Source organism: Artemia franciscana, chromosome 20 (assembly GCF_032884065.1).
Source record: "Artemia franciscana chromosome 20, ASM3288406v1, whole genome shotgun sequence".
Taxonomy (NCBI): Eukaryota; Metazoa; Arthropoda; class Branchiopoda; order Anostraca; family Artemiidae; genus Artemia; species Artemia franciscana.
In genome coordinates this window covers 9,751,698-9,772,626 of record NC_088882.1, presented here as the reverse complement: position 1 = coordinate 9,772,626, position 20,929 = coordinate 9,751,698, and the positions used below count along the sequence as shown (strand labels likewise).

The 20,929-nt window shown below is 36.8% G+C and overlaps 1 protein-coding gene across 1 annotated transcript in view; it reads left to right on the top strand.

Annotated features, from left to right (window-relative positions):
* Nucleotides 1–20,929, top strand: part of LOC136039739 (tetratricopeptide repeat protein 28-like) — a gene marked incomplete in the record, with an annotated part of 257,124 nt that overhangs the window by 130,137 nt on the left and 106,058 nt on the right. The window contains 1 exon segment of the mRNA XM_065723577.1: nt 4,839–5,065. Within this exon segment, the coding sequence (XP_065579649.1) occupies nt 4,839–5,065 (227 nt within the window).

Genomic DNA, 20,929 nt, shown 5'->3' with positions numbered 1-20,929 from the left:
GTTGTATTATCTTAGCTCATTTAAAATATAGATATTAAAGCTTATTAGCGCGATTATGTTTAAAGGGTGACTAGTAATTCACTTGGAACCCTTCAGTCGTACAAATTGAAGACAGGTTCGGTCAATGATTTGATATATTAAGGGGATTTGATATATATTATTTGATATATTAATTTGATATATATAATATATATTTGATATATATTATTAAGCTTCCGTCTTTTCTAAACGGGAAAAAATTATTTCCTTTATCTTAACTCTGATTTTTCGATCGCAAATTTTATGACTGAAAGTTGAATATTTATCAATTTTACTAATTTTACTAACTGGACACATTGTTGGTGTCGTAGTCACGTGAAATTTGGATTTTATCGACTATTGTGGCCCAGGCGTAAGTATGCAGATGCCATCCATGAGAAACCCCTGCTATTCATTCTCATCCATCTTTATCGCTCATTGTAGAACCTAATTTCGATGGATCTCCAAGATTTCGTCTACCGTAGGATCTGTATTTATAATGACAAACGCCGCTCTACCCACAGTAAAGATGAAAAGAATTAGTGATACATGTAGTATCTTTTCACTCATCCCTGCACATGTTTAAGAATACTTTGATATGAATCCAAGATGTGGGCATGGAAGATGATCATTTTTCCGCATGAATGAACGCATTCATATTTGAAACGGTATTTCCTCGTCAAAAGAATGTCTTAATGGTGCTTAGTTGAATAGGTACGTGGAAGATTAATAAAAACTGGCGCGGCCTCGTTAGCAGCAAATTTGTCCAAAAAGTTCGGCCTCTCAAAATCATATTCTGTAAACTTGGAGCACTGCGTAATTCGATACATAGTGTAGATGCTTGGACAGTTCTTAGTCTTGAACTGAGTGAGCAAACGGTGAATGAAATTTTGAATGTTTGAATCCATATCAGCAGGAACGTGTAGGCTAGTTTTATTGGGTTGGAGGAGGGTATTTCAGGGAAGGGAATAGATTTGTCGAAATAGTAAGCAAATGAGACAACCAGCCAAGTATATGAACATTACCGAAAGGTATGAAAGAACATAATAGGGGTTTGGAGTGATCGGATCTCGAACGCCTCTTCCCCCGTCTTTATAGATTCAATGCATTTTAACGTGCGAACCGTATATTATAGATAAGCCCTTTAGCTTACAAGCTAGGAAAATGACACATGCGTCGCTACTGCGCCCAAAGATTGAGCCCGAAATTTTCATATTTCAGTGATAATTGCTAAAAATCATTAAGGTGTTGAAAAGGATCTTCAGGGTGATGTAGGTGAGTGCTTTAAATTACAAGCTAAGAATAGAAACATGTCCTCGTTGTTACGTCTAAAACTATTGTCACACTTCTAAGTTTACTGCCAAAATTTTTTTATCAAGCTGTTCTCTAAGAAGATGATTATTACTCAGCAGGTACTCTTTGGGTACTTGCGTATTATTCCGAATACACCCAAGAAGTGAAGTTAATCACAATGAAATATACAAAATATAACGAAAATATAATACTTTATTTATAAAATTGTAAAAACTAAAACAAATAATTGTGGAAAGCTGCGAAAGGTGATAAAAGTGAGCGTGGTAATTATCGAGAAATTAGTCTGGTCTCTGTAGGTACAAAATTACTTAGTAATATGATACTTCTAGACTGAGAGATGCTGTGGACAAAGTGCAGTTGTAGAAAAGGTAGAGAATGTGTCGACCAAATTTTCATTCTTAGGTTAATAATTGAGAAGTGTCTGAGTTGTCAAAAACCTTTGGTCCTCAGTTTTATAGATTATGAGCAAGCTTTTGATTCTGTTGATAGAAGAGCTTTAGCAAAGGCAACAAAAGGTCTTTATATTGTATACCGACTAATACATTCAAGTGATTAGTGCTATGTACGAGAATAACACTGCTTCGGTTAAGGTAGGAAATGATGTTTAGCAGCAGGTTTTGCATTAAATCAGGAGTTAAGCAGGGTTGTGTTCTATTCCCCTCATTTTGATGGACTTTGTCTTAAGGAGCACAGGAAAGGCAATGGGAGACCACGGAATTAAATGGAGAGGAGAAAATCTTCTTGACTTAAACTATTCTGATGATTTAACCATCCAAGATGAAAGTGTGAGCAAAATGAATGAACTTTTGTGAATGAGTTTTGCGAGTTCAGCGTACTAGAATAGGTTTGAAAATTAATGTTAAGAAGACTAAGTCACTAAGGCTAGGAATAAGTGAAGATGAAAAGGCGAATTTGGGTAATGAAAAAGATTGATCAGGTGGGCAGTTTCACTTACCTTGGTAGTATTATTAGTAAAGACGGTGGGAGCAGTGAAGATGTTAAAAGTAGAATAGCCAAGGCTCAGGGTGGTCTTTCACAGTTAAAAAAAATTGGAAGAATAGGAAGATAAGTCTGCAAACCAAGACTAGAATATTGGAAGTTACAATGATGACAGTGGTCAAATATGGCTCTGAAGCATGGGCGGTCCGAAAAGCGGATGAAGATTTGCTAGATGTTTTCCAGAGCAATGCCTACAGCTTGTTCTGGGTACTCGGCTGACTAACCGTCTTTCAAACAGAAAGATGGCTAGGGCACGTTCTGCGAATGAAGGATGACAGATTGCCGAAGGTTGTCCTTTTCGGGTCAACCCCCTATGGCTAAACGGACTGCAGGTCGTCCTCATCTTGGGTGGAAGGATGTCATAGAGAAAGATTTAAAGGAAATGGGAACTTCCTGGGAGGTTGTAAAGAGGGAGGTTTTTAATAGATTGGGATGGAGAAGGAGCTTATGTTGCTGTGTTAGCCTCAGGCGGCTTGGTGCTCCGTTGAGTTATTAGTAGTTAGTAGTAGTAGGCTGCCCAGAACGCATTATGTTAAATAACCTAACATAACCACCTATGCATATTAAATATTTAATTAAAATATGCCTGCATCGTAGTTTATTTCACGAAGGAATAAGTCAATTATAAGCAAACGTGAGAGAAAACCGGTTTTACTGAGGTCAAAAATAGCATGCTTCTTTAGTGTGTTCGCGATAGTACAGAAAAACCAGTGTTTGTTTAACCGCATTTTGATCCTCCTAGCCTACATTGCCCCACTGATTTGAGAATAGCTTAGCAAACAGTTTTTGGCAATTATATCAGAAGTGTGAGAATGTCAGATACAACCTTCAAGCATGACAGTGAGGATGTATACGGTGACAAGTTATCAAATTGAACAAAGGTCACAAGGTACCCAAAAACCACAATTACTAGCTCTGTCGCGTATGTATTTGGTCTTGGTTGACATGGTATGTGATATATTATCTGAATAATACAAGTGTACCAGCCATGACATTCTCAACAAGGAACAAGCTAATGATGTAAAAGGTGTTCTTAAAGCATTCATCTTTTTCAAACATCTTTCCACAATGTCCTCTGTGCAAAAAAATATATATATGCCTGGTAATGCTTTTTTTCCTTGATGGAACACAAATCCATGACGAAAAAAATGTCGGCTTGTAAAAGAGTTCTTATTTAGACAAAGAAAAGTCATTTTTCTAAGTCTGACAGTTTCGAGAAATAAATAGTTGCAAGTACAAATCAACGATTTCTGAAAGGAGTGAATAATTTTCGAAATAAATCATATTTTAGTTCAAGATCTTTACCAAAATTGAAGGAAAAGGAGGAAATCAATTTTGCAGCCATTATTGCATTTTAATGGGAAGATGAAAATAGTTTTAATGTTACGAAAATAGTAAATAGTAAAAAAAACTAATTAATAAGATATTAGTGATCGGGAAAGTAGTAATAATTAGCTCTAGTTAGTATAAATGGTAACATTTATTTGTATATGATAAGTTGTATAATGTTATTCGAAATCAAAATTTTAATTTTCTTATGACGAGCATTTATGTTATTTAAAAGTATTTTCTTTCTCTCCCATTTATTGGAATCTAGGCTATTTTTATATGCCTTAATTTCTTTGAGCCTCGCCTCCTCCATCGATCTCCCTTACACTTTTGTCATTGTCTGAGGGGATTGGATGTTTGTAGGTTCACCTAGTCTCCAACTCCTTCAGGTTTTGACCAAAGTTTAAAGATTACATGTTCCTCCAAACAATAAACACCATTTGCAGTTTATATTTTTCGTTAGTTCGAGCTAGTTTAGCGATATATTGATATCCCCCTTCTCTATCGATTGTTTAAGTCTGAGAAACTTGAACATATCTCCTGTTCTATTTGTCTCAAAATCACTGGAATCATCATACGTAAGTTCTTCAAAAATGTGAAGTGGACATAGAGAATAAAGCTCTGATCAGTCATGGAAGGAATTTTGTGAAAATTTCATTAATTTATTTTAAAGATTTTGCAATTACTAATCCAGAAATTCTATTTTGTTCCTCCTATATAGGTTTTTCAATAACAGAACTCGAGTCTCTACTTACCAGTGCCTATGTTGCGGACTAACATTCCTCCTTCAGATTACATGACGTAACAAAAATTTTCTAGTTGTACTTGTGTGAAAAGTTCTGCGGTATAGTGTGAAAGTACCAAAAGGTAGCACACTAAGGCAACGCGTTCAATATGATTCGGTCTTTAAGATCCTAGAAATTTCTATTTTGTCTTTATGTATAACATCCTCTTTCGTGATTCGTAGAAAATGGAGTTTTCCGATCAAATGGTTTTAATATAGGCTATCTTTGATGCCTAAAGACATCTTCCTAGAAATTTAACACCCTTTTTTTAGTTTTTTTTTAGTTCTTCCGTAAAATGTATGTTATGTAACATAGTACCTTTTGTATTACTATATATGATCTCCCTTTTTCGATTTGAAGTTATCCATTCTCAATTAATTTTTTTATTTATAGCCAGTTTAGAGCCAACGTATCGGCAACTTCAAGCAATGCGATTGGATAAAAGTCCCTTTGTTGTCATTTCTGTGATTGGTCAAGAATTATTGGCAGTCGGCCATTTCCAAGCGGCAGTTATTGTACTAGAATCTGCTCTAAGAATAGGAACATGTTCGCTAAAACTTAGAGGATCCGTATTTTCCGCTCTATCATCAGCCTATTGGGCTCTTAGCTCGGTAGATAAGGTAAGCCTATTTTTTATGTAATTTTATTTTACTTTGAACATTAATCTCTTTAATTCAACAGACTTTATCATAGGCAGCGCATAGTGCTGCCTAAGTAAAGAAAGATGTTGGCATAACGTATTATTATTTTCATTTCTTCTTTTGTTTTAGACCAGGGTATATCATATAGAAGAAGTTGTCGTAGAAACTTCAAAAAGGTCTCACTCGATTGGAAATTGAGAGGACTAGGGCTCTTATTAATTGTCAAAAATGATTATAGAGAAAACAGCCCTCCCCCAACGCTCATTACTTCCCCAAACAACTCCAATCAACATTTTAAAATAGCCATTTTGTTCAGCGTAGTTGAAAGACCTGGAAATTATGTGTTTGAGGATGACACCCCCTCCCAGAGCCCTCAGGACAAGGGATGTAAGTTACACCCTAGGGGCAAATAAAGTTTTTATAGAAAGGGCGTTCGTATAAACTTCGGAGGGGCCTATTTGAATTGATAATCAGTAGTTCTAGGGCCTTTTTTAAGATTTAAAGTAATCGGAGGGTATTTCTTGTTGCTTGGAATGAGAAAAGAATGCTGCTGTTGTCAGGCAGTCTGATTCCTACAGTTTCTGCTTATACATGATCTGCTGATATCTCCTTTATGTGTATATGGGAGATACATGATTTCTGGATTATTTATACCCTGAAAATGTACATGGTATAACACTAAGATGAATACCAGTCAGATTGAGTAAGCTTTGAAACCTCAAACTCAAAAAATTGTCGAGTATCGTTTCTGCTCGTCCTCACTTTTTGTACTAGAACCAGTTTCCTGCAGGCGTCAAAAGTAGTAATTTTTAGTAAATTTAACCTTGTAATTATTATAAATTAATTTAAAGCCGTTTTGCTTCTGAGATTTTAGTGTATCTTTTATCACTATAATTGTTGAAACAGCTATACCTATTAAACTTCCTTTTTTCCCTTCTGTATTTCGTTATTATTTTTTCGGAATAATTACTGTTTTTAAGATTGACAATTTTCTGTAGTCAATACTTAGTTTTTCAAACGTTAAGTGTACATTTAAGGGAACGGTTGATTAAGTTTGTTTGACTATCTGCATGAGGAGGTAACAACTTCCTTTGCTTTGGAATGATCTTTTTAGAAATAGCATTGAAAAGTAAAAAAAAATAATAAAGGTCCTGTGTCAATTCTAAATTCTTGGTTCAACCTGCTTAAGACCATAGGTAGGCGCCCCTTGTTTACCTCTAATTTCAGGCAATTTAATGGTCATATGTAAATTTTAAATACTTGGTCAATGTGCCTGAGACTCTAGGCAGGCATGACTTGCTAAAAGATAACAAACAAGTATTGGTCCAATAAGAGAGGCACATTTACTGTGCCGTTACCCGTGCCATTTAACCAAACACTTGAAAAACTATAGGTTCTATCACTATCTTAGCTCTATGACTATCTACCTTGGTTCTACTGCCCTAGGAATGACGCATGGACGGATAATAGATAGACATATCTATTAAAAAATGAACTAACATCATTTTATACAACCCTAATAAGGGGGGGGGATTAATGCCAGAATTGCCTCTCACTCAATTGGACTTTCTGTCTTGGCTTTTTCTACAATTAGCCATGGCTTGATGCCCACAACTATTCCATTTTAATTCAAAAATCAACGGAGACAATAAGTGGCCTGAAAGAAAACTATTTATCAAATGATATTTACTTTGTGACGAAGTGGAGCCACAATATTCTACTAGCAAGAAGACCGCCAAGCCAAACTTTTGAGGGGACTCCGACCAGGCTCAGTAACTTTTCTGTCATTTGGATTGACAAGGCGCTTGATCTTTTTCTTACTTCTTGCTTTGACATGGCGGTAATTAGGCCTATTAGTTTGAGTGGAAAGTCTTGTATAGGAGTGCCATCACTATTGATTGCTGCGGAGGAATTGAAGTTTTCAATCAATTTATTTAGTAGTCTCTAAGCTTTCCTCATTTAAGACCAATGACAGGATCGTACTAGATCGGGGGGGGGGGGGGGGCTCTTCAAAGCATCAGCCACCAAAGCTTCAAAAGAAGTGACACTTATTCAGGTTATTTGTGACACTGTAAAAAAAAAATGCTTGAAATTCAACAACATTCTTTATAATGTTTATCAACAAAAAAAAAATGGAATTTCAACAGCTAAAATGGTTGTAATTGAATATTTAGCATCTGATTGGAATCCCCTAATCAATACTGAGTTTCCAACTTGTGGAGAAACAAAAATATTGTATTTACAAACCCAAATTGAAATTTCAATTTGTTTACTGAATCACCTGTAAAATCAACATATTGGCCATACGAGATTAGAAAAATTCTTATAATATTCTTCCATTGCTCCAAAATACTAATTATTGGCTAAAATTGTTTGTGCATAAATTTACGTGGGTATACAAAAACGTATGTACATAAATATGCTTTAAATGGCACTGTAGTCAAATTTAATATGGTCAAATTTCGTCAAATTTAATAAATTTAAATTTGTCAAATTTAATAAGTTCAAATTTCAAATTTAATATTCAAGAAATTTCAATCTACTATCAAAATCCATACCGTTTTGTTTATTCACGTTGAAAATTACATATTTTCTACTGAAATGTGTATGGATCTTGTTGTGTATGGATCTTGTCTCAAACACAAATCTCAGTTTCAATAAGAAAAATTATTTTGTTTAGGCTACTTGTTTAATTTCCAGCAAAAAAAAAATGTTGAAATTCATTCTTTTACAGTGTCCTTAACACAATTGAAGCGAAGGTATTAGGGTTTAAGTCTAATTTCATAATAGAGTTTGAAAAGAGAATATTGAACGAGAAACAAGAATAGTGTGAAAGAGAATTTATATTTTTTCTTGTCTATTCGTATCTTATATTTATGCATGTTACTTATCCTGGTATGTTGACCAGTGCTAGCTTATAATTCTCTTTTCGCACAAATTGAATTAATATCGTCTTTAATATCCAATATCTCAGTGCAATATTCGATACAAGCTAAGGGCCAGATTCAAAAAGTCAATATCCCTTCATATGAGATTGCATGCCTAGTGAAAATTAAACCTGGTAGAAACTTATTAAGTGGCTATTACAGGAGCCATTCTGAGAAGCTCTTTCGATGTTTTTGAATGAATGCCATAAAACCTGTGTACGCCATATAGTTTTATGCCTTGCCTTCTTTTGGTCCGAAGAAATTGATTAAGTTTTTTGTGCGTTGGGCTTCTTTCTTTGAAAATTGTCATTTTTGGCCCTCTGTTTGGGCCAAACGTTCAGCAGACCGTCCTCAAATGGGTGGGAAGAGGTCATAAGGGAGGATTTAAAGGAAATTAGAACTTATCGGGAGGGATAAAGAGGGATACTTTGAATAGATTGGCATGCAGGACGAGTGTGAGCAGCTGTGTTTACCTGCTGGCCCGCGTTACCCCCCCTGGAAAATACCACCTCGGAGAATACGTTACCCCGCCTCGGCTGGTTAGTTTCCAATCACTTTCGACTTATAAAAAAAGGACTACAACTCTCAATTTCTCATCTAATGAGCACCCTCTGAAGTTTCTGCGACCATGAGGTGGAGGTGTGGATGAGGAAGTGACATGATCCTTCCTATATAATTCTGCTCATTTTGGGGTCTAATGTTACTCTTTACTTTCTTAATAACAGCGTAGACGAGACATATTCCCAGAAATCCTAAGGGAGTAGATATCAATTTGACATTTTTGATACGTCTCTAAAGTCCCTTTTGTACACCCCCCCCGAAGAAGTATCCTCCTAACAAAAACCCTGGTTTTGGCCCTGCATTGAAAAAAAAAGTTTGAGATTCAACAAAAATTGTTTGTAATGTTTTTCGACATCAAAATTGGAATTTCAACATCTGCAAATCGGTAGATTGAATATTAAAGACCTTATTGGGATACCCTGATCATTATTGAATTTCCAATTTGTTGAGAAACTAAAATGTTGGATTTTATGATCCTTTCTGGATTTTTATCTTTTTTTGATTTCCTCTTTTTTAATTGGATTTCTATCACTAGCGTTTTTCAATTTATTAGGCCTACAGTCTAATTTATAGGTTTTATTATTCGGCTTTTACTTTTGAATTTATCAACCATATTTTTTGGGGGATTTCCAGTTATTCCATTAGATTTATCGCTAGCATTTGTTCAACCTCCTAAGCCAAAAGTTTAATATCTAGTTTTCATGATTCCCTTTCTGGTTTCAGAAGCATCAATAAATATCAAATAAACACTCATTTAATTTACAAAAACATAAAATCGCAACAAATAATTTCTCGCAGACTGGACACCTCTTGGCGTGAGGTATGAGTATAGGCGTCAAGAGGTATGACACCTCTTGACGCCTGTACTTTTTCATGGTAGAAATCAGTAGTTCAACAGCATAAACAGCAGGACAGAAAAGATGAAATAAAATTTATGTACAAATAAAAGAGAAAGGCTCCCCTCCCCCTTTTTTAGAAATCCAGGGCTGGGCGGTAGCAATAATTATGCTGCAAATTAGTCGAATCCTCTGAATACCTTTAACTTACTAATCAGATTGTATCAAAGTCGATTTTTGAGTCTAACTTATAACGAACTGAAATCTCCAAACACAGGAGCTAGGCTTCTGCAATTAAAAGTAAACAAAATCAAGGAGGCACACTCGTGCCTCTTTAAAGAGGCGAACCACGACAATGTTAAGCGATCTTCGGTTCCAGTGGTCGCAGAGGGATGGGGAGGGATGCATTTCGTAGCCCGAGCTCCAACTAAGAAACCTGCCAAATTTCATCCCCCTCCGACTTTTCCTTCATGGGGAAAATCTGGCCGAAATTTTCGACCCGTCAACCCCAGCCCCCCTTTAACGTTGTCCGATCGGGCTGAAATTCACAAGTTAAGGTCCACTAGGGCCCAGGAGCTTATCCGCGAAATTTCAGCTCGATCCGAGGGTGTACTGGTTTTTTACAGGTTTTTTGTTGTGGGGGGACTTCATTGTTACTAATTACTAGTTTCGGCGCAATGGTTCTCCTGTCCTCTTGTGTTTAACATTTTTCGAAGTTATTCCATTATTCATTCATTTCAATTTTTGTTAATTAAAAGAGGGCCTTTCCGAAGCCAAGAGCGGGGGGTTAGGGGGCGGCAGCCCCCCACAACAAAAAACCTGTACAAAAGAGTCTTTAAAAGCGGGGGGTTTGGGGGGCGGCAGCCCCAACTGCCTCTCCTGATACCTGTACGTTTTAAGGTTCGACTTTGGGACGCAGCCTCTTTAACTCTTTAAGAAAACGAAGTTTTTTCATGTTATCAAACAGTTCGTGGTAACGAACTGTAGTAAGGAGCGACCCGGCTCAATAGTAAACGAAACTCTAAAAAACGGAATTTCGATACTAAAAGATATATCAAAAGAATCGAATTTTTATGCTGATTTTAAATATATAAGTTTCATCAAATTCAATCTTTGTCATCAAAAGTTACGAGCCTGAGAAAATTTGCCTTATTTTGGAAAATAGGGGGTAAAACCCCCTAAAATTCATAGGATCTTAACGAAAATTACACCATCGCATTCAGCGTATCAGAGAACCCTATAGAAAAAATTCCAAGGTCCAATCTAAAAAAATGTGGAATTTCGTATTTTTTGCCAGAAGACAAATCACGGGTGCGTGTTTATTTGTTTTTTGTTTTTTTTTTTTCCCAGGGGTCATCGTATCGACCAAGTGGTCCTAGAGTTTTGCAAGAGGGCTCATTCTAACGGAAATGAAAAGTTCTAGTGCCCTTTTTAAGTGACCAAAAAAATTGGAGGGCACCTAGGCCCCCTCCCACGCTCACTTTCTTCCCAAAGTCAACGGATCAAAATTTTGAGATAGCCATTTTGTTCCGCATAGTCGAAAACCATAATAACTATGCCTTTGGGGATGACTTACCCCCCACAGTCCCTGGGGGAGGGGCTGCAAGTTACAAACTTTGACCAATGTTTACATACAGTAATGGTTACTGGGAAGTGTACTGATGTTATCAGGGGGATTTTTTTGGTTTGGGTGTGGGGTTCAGGGGAGGGGGCTATATGGGAGGATCTTTCCTTGGAGGAGTATTTCATGGGGGAAGAGAAATTCAATGAAAAGGGCGCAGGACTTTCTAGCATTACTATAAAAAAAAACAATGAAAATATAAACATGAAAAAGTTTTTTCAATTGAAAGTAAGAAGAAGCATTAAAACTTAAAACGAACAGAGATTATTACGCATATGAAGGGTTCTAAAAATGCTTTAGCATAAAGAGCGAGGTATTTAGGGGGAGATAAATACTTCGCTCTTTATGCTAAAATTTTTTTAAATAATTTCAACTATTTATTCTACGGCCTTTCTGATTCAGGGGTCATTCTTAAAGAATTGGGATAAAATGTAACGTAAGTTACGTAAGTTATGTACGTTTGTTACGTAAGTTAATTCTTAAGTTACGTTTTTTTTACTAATAAAAACGTTCGTTAAAAATTAAAAGATCTAGTTGCCTTTTTGAGTAACCGAAAAATTGGAAGGCAACTAGACCTCCTTCCCCACCCCTCATTTCTCAAAATCGTCTGATCAAAACTAACAGAAAGCCATTTAGCCAAAAAAAGAATTAATATGCAAATTTCATTTTAGTAATTTATGCACGGAGAGCCAAAATCAGACATGCATTAATTCAAAAACTTTCAGAAATTAAATAAAAAAAACAAGTTTTTTTAAATGAAAGTAAGGAGCGACATTAAAACTTAAAACGAACAGAAATTACTCCGTATATGAAAGGGGCTTTTCCTCCTTGACACCCCGCTCCTTGCGCTAAAGTTTGATTCTTTCTCGCAACTCTACTTTTTAAAACAATAAAAAACTTTAGCGTAAAGAGCGGGGTGTCGAGGAGGAAAAGCCCCTTTCATATACGGAGTAATTTCTGTTCGTTTTAAGTTTTAATGTCGCTCCTTACTTTCATTTAAAAAAACTTGTTTTTTTTATTTAATCTCTATAAGAATTAAGATGACTGGATTAAACTAATGAAAATAAAATGACAGTTTAATTTACGGTTATGTTAAATCCTGAAATCACAGTACCTCAAAATCAAATTTAGCATTTTTTTTATTTTATTTGAAAATCTCTGCGCCACGACTGGACTATATTTCAATCCTGAAATTTAAATAAGACGTTTTAAATATACTTGGTTTCAGTAATGCGCAAATGAAGCCATAACCTTTTGAAGGTTTACGAGTGTTTTTCGTTTTTGAGTCAACTGAGCTATTGATTCAAAAGCAAATTTTTAGGCAACGGTCATATTCGAAAGAATTCTCCCGGGGGGGAATTTTAAGATTATGTACGAATGACAGCGGTATAACCGAATAAAGTACCTGATAATTCACATTTCTTTATTTCTGACTCGTTAAAATCTTATATATGTGACTCTGACGCGAGCATAGCATGCAGTGGTGTAATTTCGTCAAAATCCTGGGGAAAGCACACTCTTGGGGTATTGGGTATGAAAGGGGTTGTCCCCTTCTCGACGCCTCGCTCTTTACACTAAGGTTTTTTATTGTTTTAAAAAGTAGAGCTGGGAGAAAGAGTCAAACTTTAGCATTAAGAGCGAGGCGTTAAGGAGGGGACAACCCCTTTCATATACAGAATAATTTCTGTTCGTTTTAAGTTTTAATGTAGCTCCTTACTTGCAGTTAAAAAACTTGTTTTTTTTATTTAATAATCTTTAGAAATGGCGTAAAGTAAGGAATCTAATTACTTGTATAGCATGTTTCAGGAAAATCCTGAGAGCACATAATTAGGGCAATATATTTAAGCATTAGTGGGGGGGGGGTTAAAATAAATGAAACTGCGGTTGGAAATGATATAAGTAGGTATTGCGTTTATAATTGTTCTATTTCCTTCTGGAGAAACCAGCCACTAAACTGGAACCAAGGAAAACTTGTTTGTTTTTTATTTTATGTAACTACGTTTACTTAAACACTTCGTAAAACATAAATGATTAAATTAATAAAATATGATAAGTGCTTACCGTTATTGTTCTGACTTCCAGTCATATTGCTGTTCTCTTTGTAAATGCCTCCTTGTTGTTTAGCATTTTGAAGAACCATGGATTAAAGGTCTTATCATTATCTACACGTAGTTCGCCCGCCGGTTATAGGCAAAAATATTCTTTTGTATCCTAGTTCATGGATATGCAAACATCTGATATTTTATGAAATTTCAAGTTCTATCCCATTCGATCGTTGGAATGAAGTTGTTTATTTATTCTTCTGCCTACAAGTTTCCTTGACGAAAATTAGCAGCGGTAATGCTACGAAGAGGTACTCGTTGAAAGGGATCAAACAGTTCGTGGTAACGAACTGTAGTAAGGAGCGACCCGGCTCAATAGTAACCAAAAGTTTAAAAATGGAATTTTGGTACCAATAGCTACATCAAAAGAATCGCATTTTAATGCTGATTTTAAATATATAAGTTTCATCAAGTTTAGTCTTACCCATAAAAAGTTACGAGCCTGAGAAAATTTGCATTATTTTAGAAAATAGGGGGAAACACCCCCTAAAAGTCATAGAATCTTAACGAAAATCACACCATCAGATTCAGCGTATCAGATAACCCTACTGTAGAAGTTTCAAGCTCCTATCTACAAAAATGTGGAATTTTATATTTTTTGCCAGAAGGCAGATCACGGATGCGTGTTTATTTGTTTGTTTGTTTTTTGTTTTTTTTCCTATGGGTGATCGTATCGACCCAGTTGTCCTAGAATGTTGCAAGAGGGCTCATTCTAACGTAAATGAAAAGCTCTAGTGCCCTTTTCAAGTGACCAAAAAAATTAGAGGGCACCTAGGCCCCCTCCCACGCTAATTATTTTCCCAAAGTCAACGGATCAAAATTCTGAGATTGCGATTTTATTCAGCGTAGTCGAAAAACCTTATAACTATGTCTTTGGGGACGACTTACTCCCCCACAGTCCCCGTGGGAGGGGTTACAAGTTCAAAACTTTGACCAGTGCTTACATATAGTAATGGTTATTGGGAAGTGTAAAGGCGTTTTCAGGAGGATTTTTTGGTTGGAGGCAGGGGTTGAGAAGAAGGGAATATGCTGGGGGAACTTTCCATCGAGGAATTTGTCATGGGGGAAGAAAATTTCCATGAAGGGAGCGCAGGATTTACTAGCATTACTTAAAAAACAATGAAAAAGTTTTTTTTCAGCTGGAAGTAAGCAGCAGCATTAAAACTTAAAACGAACAGAAATTATTACCCATATGAGGGGCTCACCTCCTCCTAATACCTCGCTCTTTACGCCAAAGTATTTTTAGTAATTTCAAGTATTCATTCTGCGGCTTTTGTGATTCAGGGGTCATTCATAATGAATTGGGACAAAATTTAAGCTTTAGTGTAAAGAGCGAGGTACTGATGAGGGGGCGAACCCCCTCATATATGTAATAAAAACATAAGAATACAAAAGTTCTTTACGTAAGCTTATTTATAAGTTACGTAAATCTTTTACTAATAAAAAGATTCGTAAAAAATTTAAAGTTCTAGTTGCCTTTTTAATTAACCGAAAATCGGAAGGCAACTAGGCTTCCTCCCCCGCTCTTTTTTTTCTCAAAACCATTCGATCAAAATTATGAGAAAGCCATTTAGCCAAAAAAAAAAATAAATACACAAATTTCGTTTTAATTATTCCTCTGCGGAGAGCCAAAATCAAAACATGCATTGATTCAAAAACGTTCAGAAATTAAATAAAAAAACAAGTTTTTTAAATGAAAGTAAGGAGCGACATTAAAACTTAAAACGAACAGAAATTAGTCCGTATATGAAAGGGGCTTTTCCTTCTCAACGCCCCGCTCTTTACGCTAAAGTTTGACTCTTTCTCTTAACTCTACATTTTAAAACAGTAAAAAACTTCAGCGTAAAGAGCGGGGCGTTGTGAAGGAAAAGCCCCTTTCATATATGGAGTAATTTCTGTTCGTTTTAAGTTTTAATGTCGCTCCTTACTTTCATTTAAAAAACTTGTTTTTTTATTTATTGTGGAAAAAGATCCTGCTGATCTTTGCATGAAGCCAGCTGATAGATCTTCGATCTATTCTTCTCTCTAAATCTTCTATTCTTATTTCCTGGTTAAGAAAATTAGTGCGAGTGAAGCTATAAAGAGGTTCCGAATGAAAGGGATTTTGCTCCAAATCTTTAAAGGATTTTATTGAGAGCTTCCTCAGAAGGGGTATTGCTGTATGTGCATTTGAAATTCCACGATTAAAGGGCTTTTTGAAACAGCAAAGACTCACATACCACCACTCAAGCAGTCGTGAAGCTTTCTGGTCCTACCCATGTCGATCCTAGGGTGAAGCTATTTTATAAATATTTAACTGTCTACAAGTTTTCTGGCGAAGAAAATGATTATGGGATAATAGGAAAACGGGCATTGTTAAAAAAAAAAAAAAAAAAAAAAAAAAAAAAAAAAAAAAAAAAAAAAAAAAAAAAAAAAAAAAAAAACCTCCTGCAATGCATATAAATGGATTTTTGATTGGTGAGAAAAAAAGTATCAAGGGAGAAAAGGGGAGAAGGTAGAATCTATTGCTTGTTCTATGTGTGGATCTCAGGATGAAAGTTCGATACATTTTTTGTGTGAATGTGTCGAATTGAATGAATGGAGGCGAGAGATGTATAGTAAAGAAAAATTGAATGAGATATGGATGGTAGGTAGAATGAAAGAGACAATTTTCCTGAGTATTAAAAGGATAGCAAGGTTTGTCAGGATTGCAGTGGCACATCGTGAGCGTTTTCTTTAAGTAGTATTAATTTATTTTAGTTAATTTGTTGTTTGTTTTTATGGCACTTTGTATTAACCAAGTGACATATAGCAATCGCAAATTCTGTCGGTCTGTCGGTCCCGGTTTTGCTACTTTAGGCACTTCCAGGTAAGCTAGGACGATGAAATTTGGCAGGCGTATCAGGGACCGGACCAGATTAAATTAGAAATAGTCGTTTTCCCGATTTGACCATCTGGGGGGAGTGGGGGGCCCGTTAATTCGGAAAAATAGAAAAATTGAAGTATTTTTAACTTACGAACGGTTGATCAGATCTCAATGAAAGTTGATGTTTGGAAGGATATCGTGTCTCAGAGCTGTAATTTTAAATCCCGACCGGATCTGGTGACATTGGGGGGGGGGAGTTGGGAGGGGGAAACCTAAAATTTTGGAAAACACTTAGAGTGGAGGGATCGGGATGAAACTTGGTGGGAAAAATAAGCACAAGTCCTAGATACATGATTGACATAACCGGAACGGATCCGCTCTCTTTGGGGTAGTTGGGGGGGGGGGGTTAATTCTGAAAAATTAGAGGAAAATGAGGTATTTTTAACTTACGAACGGGTGATCAGATCTCAATGAAATTTGATATTTAGAAGGATATCGTGTCTCAAAGCTCTTATTTTAAGTTCCGACCGGATCTGGTGACATTGGGGGGATTTTGAGGCGGGGGAACCTAAAATCATGGAAAACACTTAGATTGGAGGGATCGGGATGAAACTTGGTGGAAAAAATAATCAGAAGTCTTAGATACGTGATTTACATAATTGGAACGGATCCGCTCTATTGGGGGGGGGTAATTCTGAAAAATTAGAAAAAATGACGTATTTTTAACTTACGAAGGAGTGATCGGATCTTCATGAAACTTCATATTTAGAAGGACCTCGTGACTCAGATCTCTTATTTTGAATCTCAACCGGATCCAGCGTAATTGGGGGGGGGGCAGTTGAGGGGAGCCGGAAATCTTAGAAAATACTTAAAGCGGTGAGATCAGGATGAAACTGGATGGGAAGAATAAAAAACTGTCTAAGACACCTGACTGACATAATCGGACCGGATCTGCTCTCTTCGGTGGAGTTGGGGGGGATTTTGAAAATTGAGGTATTTGTAACTTACGAAAGGGTGACCAGATCTTAATGAAATTTGATATTTAGAAGGGTCTTGTGCTTTAAAGCTCTAATTTTAAATTCCGACCAGATCCTTTGACATTGGGGGGAGTTGGAGGGGTAAACCAGAATTCTTGGGAAACGTGAAAGTTGGGGTATTTTTATTTTACGTATAGGTTATCGGATCTTAATGAAATTTGATGTTTAGAAGGTCAGAGCTCTTATTTCAAATCCCGACCAGATCTTTTGACATTGGGGGGAGTTGAAGGGGGAAATCTTAGAAAACACTTGGAGTGGAGGGATCGGGATGAAGCTTGGTGGATAGAATAAGCAAATGTCCTTGATACGTGATTGACTGAACCGTACTGGATTCCCTCTCTTTGGGGGAGTTGGGGGGAGGGGTTCAGTGAATTGGCGAGTTTGGTGCTTCTGGACGTGCTAGGACGACGAAAATTGGTAGGCGTGTCAGGGAGCTGCACAAATTGACTTCATAAAGTCGTTTTCCCAGGTTCGACCATCTGGGGGGGCTAAAGGGAGAGGAAAAATTAGAAAAAATTAGGTATTTATAACATACGAGTGGGTGGTCAGATCTTAATGAATTTTGATATTTAGAAGGACATCGTAACTCAGAGCTCTTATTTTAAATCCTGACCGGCATTAAGCCTCTTATTTTCCTTTTAAATCAATCTATTGATTCATAGAATTTTGCTAGAGCTCATACCATATGATCTCTTGGCTCTTAGCTCTTCTTGCCTCGTCACAAGTGCCATATGAGCTCTTAGCTCTTGTTTTTATGTAAATTTCCTATGGCAAATGGGATTTTTCCCATTGCAGAATACGGACATAGTTACCTAGGCAAAACACTTATTTAGTGACAAAGTATCGCCATATCCTCGTCAAAAGTTAATTCCCTTTGGTGATGAATTCGCAAGTGCTCGCACGGCGGCACATGAGTCTTTGATGCCTCAACCAAAACGGGCTGAATGCAAGTGACGACGAAAGTTGCAATAGCGTTATGTACAGTGGTAAGACCAGAAGATCTGAGAAGGTCAAAAGCTTAGGGAGCCCTGTGAATGGGTTTGCCTATAAAACAAAACAAAAATAGGGGCAATATTTTTAGCTACGGGCATCTAAGTTTACTTCTGAGTTTCTCAATAATTGAATTCTGGAATCTAAAAAATTAAGCTAAAATGTTGGTAGTAAGCTTGTTGCCTCCAGGTGACATAGTTCTACGGCGCAATGAGCTAGTAGTAGTAGTAGTTTTCACCATTTGCTTGTGGGTTTGTTTTAAAACAAGATATGAACAGAATCTCTTTTCAATTGTTATAGGGATATTCATATCTTTTGTATTTAGGTCCATTAAAATTGACTAAGAATGTATCAGCCCAAGCCTTCAGCTTGAAGGACCAGACAAGATTGGCTGGTGATTTTTATAGGTTTAAGTGGACTTTAGTAGGGTTCTCTTGGATTAGGTGGCAACTGATGGAGATTGATGAAGCTAAGAATTTTTTGATGGTCAATTTTCGATTTGCCATTTTCGTACATTATCAAGTTTAGGACATGACCAGGAATTATTTGTTTTTCCATCAAGTAAATCCCGAAAGATGTGCATGACATGTATGTATGCATGAAGGTGTTAGACCCTGGCCCAAACTGGCGGTTTTTGTTTTTGTTTGGTGACCCTTCAGCCAGGAAGTGCAATGGGGAGGGGGGCTGGGGGCTAGCCATCCTTTGCTTTGCATACCCTTCCTGCTTACTTTCCCCAGATTTCTGAAGGTACCCATTTAGAGCTGGATCGACTCTGGCTGAGCTTATAGAGTCACGCCACTGACGTCCCACCCAAACCAAATAACGGCTGTGCCAGAAATCTAACCCGTGCCCCTCGGACAAAAGATTCTCAACCCAGGGCTCCAACCACTTAGCTAAGACGGCTCAATGTGCATCACATGTCTTTTGAATACCTAAACTTAATGATCTAAACCGGAATGAATCTTGTCGTCACCTAACTCAATGTGCGCACAGGGGCTCAGGAACCCCTGCGTTTCATTTATGTCTGGATTATTATGTTATTTTGTTGGACGGAGGAGGTTTGTATTTATAAACTCATGTAGCCATAAAAGATGCAAATACGTTAAAAAATGATTTCGCACAAGCACAAAATAATGTTCTCTCTTTATGTGGATGCAAAATTTTTAATGGACACCCCTTTGAGTTGGAATCTTCTGAAGTTTATAGAGTTTGCTGAGGGGCTACCCGCTTCTCATACTATATTTGTTACTTACTATGTGCTTCGGAAGTGTTCCACATGTGGTGCGAATAGGCAGTGCGTGGTGGAAGTGCACCACGCGTGACGAGACAAGTGGTACTCCAAGATGAACGCCAGACGGCAGAGAGTGGGTAGCCCCTCGGCACACCTGTGGCGAGAAGTGACAATCTCCTAGATACGGTAGTTAATTATAGCCAACATTCAACTTTAGCTTCTAGATGTGATAGATGACTAATGATTTTAAAGACATGGCGGAATGCAGAGATTTAAGAATGTACGCGACTACTAACTATGGTTCCACCCCAAGAGTTTTAATATACGTCAATGACAGTGGTGTTGTCTGCTAGCAGGGTTGCCAATAAAAGCATCTGTGTTTTCCCACCCAAAAAGCTTGAGTTTTGCATTCCACATTTGGCTTTTTGACAAGGATACGTTGCAACATTGGATTTGCTGCTACCATTGCTAGCTAACAATAATTCATGTTGTTACATGCTTTCACAATTGGTTTTTGCCATTATTAACAAAATTGCCATTATTGACAGTCACGTGAATTTGTTAGACTCAGTGGATCCAACACTGTATGCCTATGATTGATGATATGAACTCTCTTAGTAAAAGAGTTGCTAGTATTTTTTTTCAAGAGGGATGCCAATCATAAAAACTCTATTGTGGGGGGGGGGCAATCATAAAAACTCAATAAGAGGAACGTTAGAAAAAGTAACTTGATTAAAAGAGGATTTGTTGGGGAATTATTTTTATTTTTTATTTTTTTATTTGGGGGGACTGGAGTGGCTATAGGGCTGGAGGAAGGAGCGGATTCAACGGGTTTGGGTGGAGGGAGTTGTATTCGGATGAGGGTTGCTACCCTGGGGGTGTTTGAGAGAAGGAGATTGTCTTTTTTCTTTCTTTCATTATTATTTTAATTAGTGTAGGATGTTTTTAGGAACATTTATGTTGGTTTTCTATTATTATTATTAATTTAGGATATCTTTGGGAATGTTTATGTAGTTTATCGCTACGGGTCAGCAAAACGTAAATTTTTCCCTAGCGTAGTGATTTATATCTGTAATAGTTTATATCTTTATTTATTATGTAAGTAAAAGTCAAAAACTCGAAAGCGATAATTTGGATAAGAAGTGTTCTGAAATTCAAGAAAATTTAGGATTTCGGGGGGCTACCCCGAGCCTCTCCCCACCTAGCATGTCCCTGGGGAAATTATAGAAACTTTTAAATAGAACTTTAAACCTTTAACGTAAGGCAATTTGGGTGTCATTATAATACTAAACTGCAAATAGTGAAAACTGTTTTTTGGCACATAGTTTCATTTTTTAGTCAGCGATTCCTTAGAAATAAGCGCTAGAAAATTATCTTTAGGGTTATTGTGGCACAAGTGGCTCATTAGTGCGGAGTATGGTTTCGTGCACAGTGTACTATATTTGTAGACATCAGAATTGGGGTGATTCACTCGTAGACTAATAACTAAGCTTTTTCTTATAATAATATTAATGTGTACAATGTTTTACAATCTGAAAATATTTATGGTTTCAATTTTTAAAGTCTAAAGAGCGATTTTTTTTTCATTTTGCAATGAAAATACAGCAAGGCATTTTTTAATGAAAGTGCCCCAAAAGTTATTTTTAAAAATCTAGGATGGGCACTTGCCCCTCCTGCCCCCACCAGTTGACGC